At 32.2% G+C, this 9,666-nt stretch overlaps 1 protein-coding gene across 1 annotated transcript in view; it reads left to right on the top strand.

The window, feature by feature from the left end:
• The first annotated feature begins 990 nt into the window (after positions 1-990).
• The window catches only part of LOC140451849 (agrin-like), a 714,345-nt gene continuing 705,669 nt past the window's right edge, over positions 991-9,666 (top strand). Inside the window, exon 1 of the mRNA XM_072545755.1 lies at positions 991-1,031. Coding sequence (XP_072401856.1) covers positions 1,004-1,031 — 28 coding nt within the window. The 5' untranslated portion in view covers positions 991-1,003. The remainder of the gene's footprint in view (positions 1,032-9,666) is intronic.

Here is a 9,666-nt window from a genome sequence, read left to right as displayed (position 1 = left end):
ACAAAGCTACAATTGCCATTTAGATCGCCAACCTTCGAAAGGGGACGGCGCAATAAGAAGAAGATGGATTTTGTACATCAAGAAGTTGAATTAGAACCAGTCAGCTCATATAAAAGTCAGAAATATGACAGCATTAGTTACTGAAATTTCTAAAGAAGTCAAATAGGGGTATATGTTGTCGCCACACTTGTTTAATTTATATTCTGAATTAATTTTCCAAGAAAACCCGGTCACGTCGGGATTCTTTTAAGATGCAGTTGTACTGGCGGTTATTGAAAGTACCATAGATCGAGAGAGTGGCTTAAAAATAAGAAACCAACTTTAACCACAGTTAACCTAAGAAAGATAGCTTATTTTGGCCACATCATTAGAAATGATAAGTATGATTTTCTGCAGTTGATCGTTGAATAAAAGAGTAAAGAAAGACGGGACATCGGACGAAAAAAAGCGAAACTTACACCAATGGCTCTACATCAGGTTCTTCTTCTTCAAGTGCCATCTCCGCGGCGGAGGTCGGCAATCATCATAGCTCTTCGGACTTTTGAGACGGCTGCATCATCTACATCAGGTAGGCTAGCACAATTATATGATAAGTACAAGATTGAGAAGAATTCTAGGTGATGGTCACCAACATCCGATGAGGAGAAGGCACATAACGGAGAAGATCTGGTAACATCAAAAATTTTCTATCTCTTTTAGACCAATCTATATTATATTCGATATTTTAGTTAGGTTTGTAAACAAATCTAATAATAAAATTTATACGTCTTGAAAAAAATGTTTTGAAAAAATGATTACTCGTCTAATGCCATCTGTCTCTCCACACAGACAAGACTGCAATATACTAACTGCTTAATTCCCATGTTCACCTTAACGTTCGGGTAATATTTGATGTCTAATTAGGGTAATAATAAGCTATTTGTTTGATAATACTTGCCGTAAACCAGACCAAAATGTTCAATTCTAATTTTAACTTCTTTTTTCAGATGAACCATTTATTGAAATGAAATCATATATCCAGGAACATGAAAGTAAGTAGATAGTCATATTATATACCTATCTTTAATAAATTTTAAGCGCGATAGTCAAATTTTATAGATAGTAATAGTAATTTTACTAAATTTATATATATTATATAAACACGAATAATATTGCAGTGAATTCAGAACTTTCTCGGCTTCTTGAGAAGACGACCAAATGCCGAACTGTAGTGTCAGCATGAATCATGCGACATCGAACACGTCCGATATTATGTCATCAGTTTACTTGAATTATTTAGAACGTACTGTGTGGGGATTCTAAACTAGTTAAAAATCGTTCGGTACCAATCCGATAAAAGGATTTGTTCCTTCTTTTGCAAAAATACCAGCAATCTCATTACCCACAGTTTAGTTGCCTAAGAGACTGTTTATACCTTCAAGCTGTCATGGATTTATATTTTGTAGACTTCAATGCAACTTCATTTTTTGGAGCAATATGAATTGAAGCTTTTTCGGGTACTCTTTATCACAAAAATCGATTGTTCTGCAATCGACACTATGCAAGCAAGCTATATAATCAAGCACACTATGTATGTGTGCTCCAACTATAGAGGTATCTTTTAATCTATTTTCGGGTAAAATCGCGAAAAAATGAAAAAAAACGTCGATTTTAGTGACTGAATAACCGCTTGCCACGCTTTGAGCTTTTTTTTGGTTCTTCAAAGGGTCAGAGTTCATTCTGGGGACCAAGACGAAGCGATTGGTACCTAATATGTATGTGTGCTCCAAATATAGAGGTATCTTTTAATCTATTTTCTGGTAAAATCGCGAAAAAATGAAAAAAAAAACGTCGATTTTAGTGACTGAATAACCGCTTGCCACGCTTTGAGCAGGTGTTTCTTGGCTCTTCAAAGGGTCAGAGTTCCTTCTGGGGACCAAGACGAAGCGATTGGTACCTGATATGTACGTGTGCTCCAAGTATAGAAGTCTCTTTCACTCGTTTTTCGAGGCAGATCGCTAGAAGAATGAAATAGCTTCAGCGAACAAATCAGTTTTTTGTTGGAAAAAACTTAAATTTGCCTTTTTTTTGAGGCTCGCACCTGAAAACATGTTTTTTGGTATCAACCTACAGAAAAAAATTGTTACTGCGGAGTACGGGCAGAAAATTGCAATATCACCATATTTGGCTCCAGTTAAGGTGCGAATTTTTGTAGAATTCCTTATTTATTCTATTCTACCAACCTCCATTTAGAACTAATATTTCCTCTAAACTTCAATATCTTAATTTAATCAATTGCGATATTTTTAATTGTACTCAGTAAAATTTATTGTAAGATTGATGATTATTAGAGATAACTAGTCCAATAAATATGTAAGAAATAATAGTCCACAGTGGTTTATTTCTGAAACAAACTTGAGCGAATATTGATTGATTCCGTTAGGAGTCGAATAGAAACTGTAAAATATTAAACACTTAGCTAATTACTCTTACTATTACTGACAAAGTCCATCTAAGAGCTTTTGCTGCAATGTTAATTTAATATGTCGAATTATACGCGACTGCGATTAAATTCCGGTCAAGATTCTGTCTTTCTCGAATGAATTAGTTGGAATATTTGCGGATACCCTAGTATGGAGCGTTGGAAGTTGAGCAAGTTCCTTTGTACCTAATTGAAATGTATTACTCAACAGAAATTCATATTTGATTTGTCGATGTTACCACAAGAGGTAATAGGCCGGCATTATTACGTAATGAAGTACGTGCTGAATAAATGGGAGAATTATTTCATTGGAGGGCAGACAGTTGAAATTACATTCATTTATTATTATTAAAATAATTTATTTTCTTCATTGTAGACGAGAGTATGAGCCAAAGTATAAATTATCAATATTAACCCTCTACAGTTTTAGCGCTAGAAAAGATATCGTGACTGCCAGGAATCTTCACGCGTGCGCAATGTCAAACAATGGTGTTTGCTTGATAAATCAAAATTTATGAGGTCAGTATGGCCAGGTAGACACGCTTTTCTATGATTTGCTGGCCGTCATAGTTGAGATAAGCCATGGAATAAGTGTTTCTTCTTTCAGATGAGTAGACAATCATACACAAAGGAAGTCAAAAGAAATACAAACATAATCTAACTTTTAGAAAACATCATTTGAATCCTATAAACTACAATTCTAAAGAAATCTACAACACGCCCAACTCCTAACTCCTTTTTGTTACTTTTGTAACATATCTAGAAAATTTACTTGTCAGAGATGTAATAAAATTCAGAAATGTTTTTTTATTATAACTAATAAATTAGCAATCAAAGTAAAAATGTATTTTACAAGTAAATGTAGGTCTTGTCCCTTGATTCTGGCGTGATATGGTTCCCTCCAGTGAGAGAATCACGTGTCCACGTTACTGGTCTGTTGGCCATTGCAATTTCTTTTGCTGAATAACTTCCTTAACTGTTGAGTTGTTGAAATCCTCATAGATTGTTTGGTTGGTTCCACCAGGGTGCATCAACAATTGCTCTTAACATTTTTAATTGACATCTTTCCATTGAAACAATATTGGATTTACTACTACAATCTCATAGTTCTATGTCATATCTGTATATTGATTTAATAACTGTTTTATAAATTAAAATTTTTTATTTATTGATAGCTTAAATTTTTTTTTAATCAATTGATTGCTTTTTGTCTTAGATTTATTTGTTTTCTGTTTTTGCTAATGTGTTCCTTCCAACACAAGGTTTGGTCCAGATGTAGTCCAAGGTATTTGGTTGTTTCAGTCCTGGATATTTCCTCATTGTTGATATAATGGGTGGTGGTGTTTCTCGTCGTAAACTAAAAGTTACATGGGTTGACTTGCTTTCATTTATTTTTATATTCCATTGTTTCAGCCAGTTTTCAAACTCATACAAGTAGTTTTGGAGTTGTTGTGTAGCTATGTTAATGTGTTTATGACTTGTTAGTACCACTGTATCATCGCAAATGTGAAAATTGTTAGGTTATTTAAAGTTGGTGGATCAGACGTATATAATAAATATAATAGAGGTCCCAGGATGTTACCTTGCGGAATTCCCGCCTTAATGGGTAATATTCCTTTTCCTCTAATGCGGAATTGATTGTATGAGTTAGTCGGTGGCATTGCTGGATAGTTGAGTGTTCTCGTCGAAATCAAAACTGATAATTTGGTATCCAGTCTATGCCAGTAAAGTCTGAATTCATTCTTTTTATTAAAAGTTTTTCTAGTAAGTTTGAGACTGTTGATAACAGACTCAAACAGACAGAAGAAGACGAAAATTATGATCATAAGCAAAAACCAAGATACAGATGCAAAGTTTATGGCAGACAATGAGGTATTGGATAGAACACAAAAAATAACATACCTAGGATGCAACATCACAGACAGCTGAGATCACTCATACGAGATTAAATGTAGGATCGAAAAAGCAAGGAGTGCCTTCCAACAGATGAAGAAAGTTCTCTGCAATTTAACCTTGAACTTACATCTCCTACTCAAAATCCTTGAATTGTTATGTGTTTTCTGTTCTTATGTATGGAGCAGAGGCATGGACACTCACTGATGCGGCTTGCAGACGGTTGCAGTCTTTCGAGATGTGGTGCTATCGTCGCATGCTCAGAATATCATATGTACGTCATATAACTAACGACGCAGTAATGCACCGTTTACACAAGGAACCTGAAGTCTTCTAATCCATTAAAGAAAAAAAGTTAGCATACTTCGGATATATAGTGAGAAATGAAAATAAATACAGAGTACTACTATTGATTCTAGAAGGAAAAATAGAAGGAAATAGAGGACCAGGACGCCGCCGAATATCCTGGCTTAAGAATTTGAGACAGTGGACAGGTATGACCACCACAGACCTATTTCGAATAGCTGCTAATAAAATATGATGGGCCATTGTGGTAGCCAACATCCATAGAGGATAAGCACTGGCAGAAGAAGAAGATAACAGACTGATAGGTTGATCAGATGAGACTTCACTGGAATCCTTTCCTGGTTTTGGGAATAAAAGCATTTCTGCCATGGTTAGATTAATATACCAATAATTACACCTCAATATTGCGTTAAATATATATGTAAGGGTTACTATACCCTTTTTGGGCAATTTTTTTAGCATGTTTGGTGTTATTAGGTCAATTTCTGGTGACTTTTTATATTTAGTCTAAAGATTTCTTCTTTCAGAATCTTCTTCAAAAATTTAGAATCTAGACCACGTAATATTAAATTTAATTTGCCTATATATTTTCGTAAACATTTTGAGCATATGAAAATCATTCAAAACGTATTAACATAAAAATTAATCACTTTAGTATAGAGAATTCCAATTATGCTATTGGTGTATGTAGTGCACCCAAAAATGAAATTGTGAAATTAAAAAAAGATACTAAACAACTTTACTAAAAAATAAATAAGGTTTCAAAAAAATTAGAAAAGAAGTGGTACACAAATATTTTCTTGTTCATCTGAACAATAGTTCTTTAATGGCAGTAGTAACAAAATGAAAAATATGTGAATGTTTTGACCCCCACGTAATCTTTCCGAAAGAATTAAGGTTCATGTTCATTACCCCAAAATAAACAGGCATGTATGTCTACCATATATATTTGAAAGTGGATCCAAATTGTTAAGGTTGGCTATTTTTCTGCAAGCTTTGTTCTGACTTGAGCCTCTCTTATTAGTATCTGGAAATCTAAGACAGTGTGTTATATGATGTTTCTTGACCACGTTATTTGTCGCCCACCAGGCCCTCGTCTGCCATCAATATTTTCTTTCATTATCAGCTATAAGAAGTTAAATATTCTCTTGTCTAAGAAAGTGTCCAAGATAAGCTGCTTTTCGCTTTCCTTAAAGTTCCCGATACTAATTTTTAACGTCTATGTGGTATCTGAGCGTAAGTTTAAGATCGCTTTTCTTTTTCTTTTTTTTGTGTAGACATAACTCTCTCTGTATTTTAATGTGCATCCCGTCAGTTGTCGTTCCATCATTTTCGTGGTCTTACCACAGCTTTTTTGTCATTCAATTTATATAATAGATCCATTCTACTCTTCTATTTCTTACCCAGTCCTTGATATTCTCCACCTTGAATTTACGTCGTATATTTGGACTTCTAGCTCTGTTCCATAATGTCTTAAAATTTATTTTTTAGGGGTTTTCGTCGTTGCTGTTTCTATCATTCTTTTTGTCCTCTCTGTGTCGGGTCCAAAACAGCAGCTATTGATAAATAGGTGCAAGAATAGTCTTTGGAAGGGAAGAGAAATGCACCAGGACAAAGTCAGGTTAAACAGTTCGTTGAGGGACATTCAGTCAAATTCTCAGCTGACTTACCGACCTGCAATCTAAAGATTTTCTGTGGGACTGCTGACTGGACACTGTAGGCTCAATAAGAATTTGACTCGTATGAACTCGACAGAAGAGTATAGTTGTCGGTTCTATCTAGAAGAAGAGGAAAGCACTATGCATGTGTAATGTCGGTATAAAGGCCTCACTAGACTGTGGTATCTAGAATTAGGAGAGAAAAATTAAAAGCATCAATTTATATGAAAGGATCTCTCTTAAGATTGTGAAAGCTTATTAAGAAAATCGGGCTGTATAGCAGCTTGAAGTGAAAACAGGAAGCACAATATATCTGTAAATAGATAGATCTCTTGTTGTAATCTGTAATCTATACTCTCTTATTTATTGGTGCGAAATTATAAACATTAATTATGGGCATTTTTATTTCATGATGCACTTTTAAAACATGAATGTAATACATTGCCAACAAAATTCATTTAAATATCACTTTATGATTTTTTCAAACTATGTATATGAAATATTATTTGATTCCATTTGCAGTTTTTAGTATTTATGTTATTATAATATGCTACAAAATATTCTTATTTAAATTATTAAATGTAATTTTAATATTAGCATAATTTAAACGAGTTCTAAGTCAAGTTTAATGTTCTTAATACAGAGCAGTTGAAGGGTTTTGATTTCATCAAATTGTTCTACTGAGATCGTTACATTTCGCGCTGATATCATTCCTGGCAAACGTGAGTTGCCTTAAAGTACCGCATTTAAATACTTCCAAAAGTATGTACCCGGAATACAGATTAACCTGCCTTTACAAAAGATGCGTAAACCATTATGGATATTGGGGGATGGCGTTATTCAAATGCGACACGTCCGTAGAGTAATTTTATGGTTTAACTTGTTTTTTTGGTTAATTGTGTATTGGCCAAACACAGTAATTTTGTTAATACGAGGTTTTGTTGATAGGTAAATAATAAAACACTAATGTATTGTTAATAAGTATTTAATTATTCACATATATGTTTTAGTGAGTTGTTGTTAATCCTATAATGAATGTCACTATGTAACAAACAATTATTTAAATTGATTACTTTGCATTTATAGTATGAACACTACATTATTGTGGTTTGTAATTTATTTGAGATATATTGTTTCTTCTTTTAATCGGAACTGTTGAATCTGAAAGCCAGTAGATTGCTCCAATATCAAATTCAAACTTGCGTGAAGCAAGTTTGAAAGTAATAGATCAGTTACTGAGGGTTTTTACCTCCGAATTCTTTATAACTGAATCGATTCATTTGAAATTTTGTGTATTGGTAAATAATTACTCAAGGAACAAAAGTTATATAGTGCCGATGTGCGCTTCCACCTTCGAGGGTGGAAATTTTTTCACTCAAAATAACCACGCTATTCGATAGAAGGACAAATATTTTAAACAAAAAATGTAGTAAACATTTTATTCGCTAGATCAATACTTTTTGAGTTATTTGCTGTTGAAAAGTGTCATTTTTCGTTAAAAAAACATGTTTTTCAAAGGTTTTTTTAGAATAGCTCTAAAACTAAGAGTTTTATCAAAAAAAGTGTAACGACTAAAATTAAAGCTCATAAAAAAAAAACAAAAATATTGGCTTTTTAATGAATATTTTCAGTTTAATATTAACTGAGTGATGGCTGTTCAAAGAAGGTTTGTTTTTGTTTTTGTCTTTCAATACGAGTATTTAACGTTAAATAACGGAAAACGGATACATTTTTCGACAAAAACTCAGAATATTTTAAAAGAGCTTAAAAATACCTTTAAAATGAGTGGTGGTAAAAGTCCTTTTCGCCAACTGTACGTGAGATACGATCAAAAAAACGATGGGTTTCTCAAATTTTTGTAAAAAAAAAACGCAATAAAACTAACGTCATGTTCACTAGAATTGAAATAAATTGTTTTCCCTATAGAATTCACTTTATTTTAGTGTTTTTTGTATGATCCAAAAGTTTAGCCACTTTAGAATACCCAGTTTTTGAAAAAAGTATGATTACATTTTTTTTTTGTAAATATTAAAAAAAATCTTTTTTTTATAATAACTTCAAAACTATAAAAGATACGTAAAAGATGACACACTACAAAAAGATTGGTTAAAGTTTGCTTTATAGCGCATGAACCACTGGTTTGACCCTTCACCCTTTAAACGTGAAGGACTTTAGAATGTTTTAACATTCCTATACTTATAGCCCGTTAAATTACCTGTAAAATAGTTTTTTTATGCATGTTGTAGCACCAAAATTAACCGAGTTATTGTAAAAAAACCAATAGTACTTTTTAGAATAAATTTTGGAGCATGGAAAAATTTTATAATTTGGAGCATTGGAGCATTTCGATGGAACTAATAGACATTTAATATAGACATATGCATCTATGTATCTTTCTCTCTCTCTCTCTCTCATATATATATATATATATATATATATATATATATATATATATATATATATATATATATATAAACAAATTTTGGAAACAGGTAGAGATCTTTCTATTTGGAACATCTGCTATAACTAAACCGGCTTTTTTTCTATGTGTGTATGTACTTTTTCGTCAGTATATATTGAAACAGCAGAAGAATTTCCAAAAAAACATTACATTTTCTTATAAGTTTTTTGTAAAGACATGTAAGTACATTATATATTATGTTAAATAAAATGAACTCAAGAAATGTTTCAAACCGATAAAAATATTTTTTAATTAATTTTTAATTCATTTTTGTCATAAGGGTGGTTATAAGGGTTGAAAATTTCCAACAAATAAAATATTATTGTATAGCTAGGGTATTAATTTTTATTTGTATTTAAATACATAATTGAAATGTCTGAAGCTGCTACGACTTTTTTTTTCATATTATTTTTATAAAAAGTATTTAATGCTTTTAAGGGTTTTTAAAGGGTTTTAAGGGTTGAAAATTGTGAATAATTAATTTTCAAATTAGAGAACACATTACAATATTTACCTTATGCGAATAAACAAGATTTAAGTGCATAAAATAATTAAATCCGTGTTTTTCCCAGTTTCTAAGGGGTAGTTTTCACCCCTTAAAAACAAAAAACGCACCTAGAGCGTACATAACTTTTGAAATGGAGGGTAAGGTAAGCTTAATTTGAAATTTTCAACGAAATCGATGCAGTTATAAAAAATTTAAAAATAAAAAAAGGTAATGAGGTATTACCATATTTTAAGCCTCATTAACTGGACTATAAAGCAAAATTTTAAAACATAAAGACTTTAATATACGTCGCCGGCCTACTTATTTTTTATATCCCATACTGTTAATATTCTGGTGTTTAAAGCAGCAGGCAGTTTCTCTCCAAATCGGAAAACAATAT

The sequence above is a fragment of the Diabrotica undecimpunctata genome, chromosome 10, assembly GCF_040954645.1.
Source record: "Diabrotica undecimpunctata isolate CICGRU chromosome 10, icDiaUnde3, whole genome shotgun sequence".
NCBI lineage: Eukaryota > Metazoa > Arthropoda > Insecta > Coleoptera > Chrysomelidae > Diabrotica > Diabrotica undecimpunctata.
This window is presented reverse-complemented; position numbering and strand designations above follow the sequence as displayed.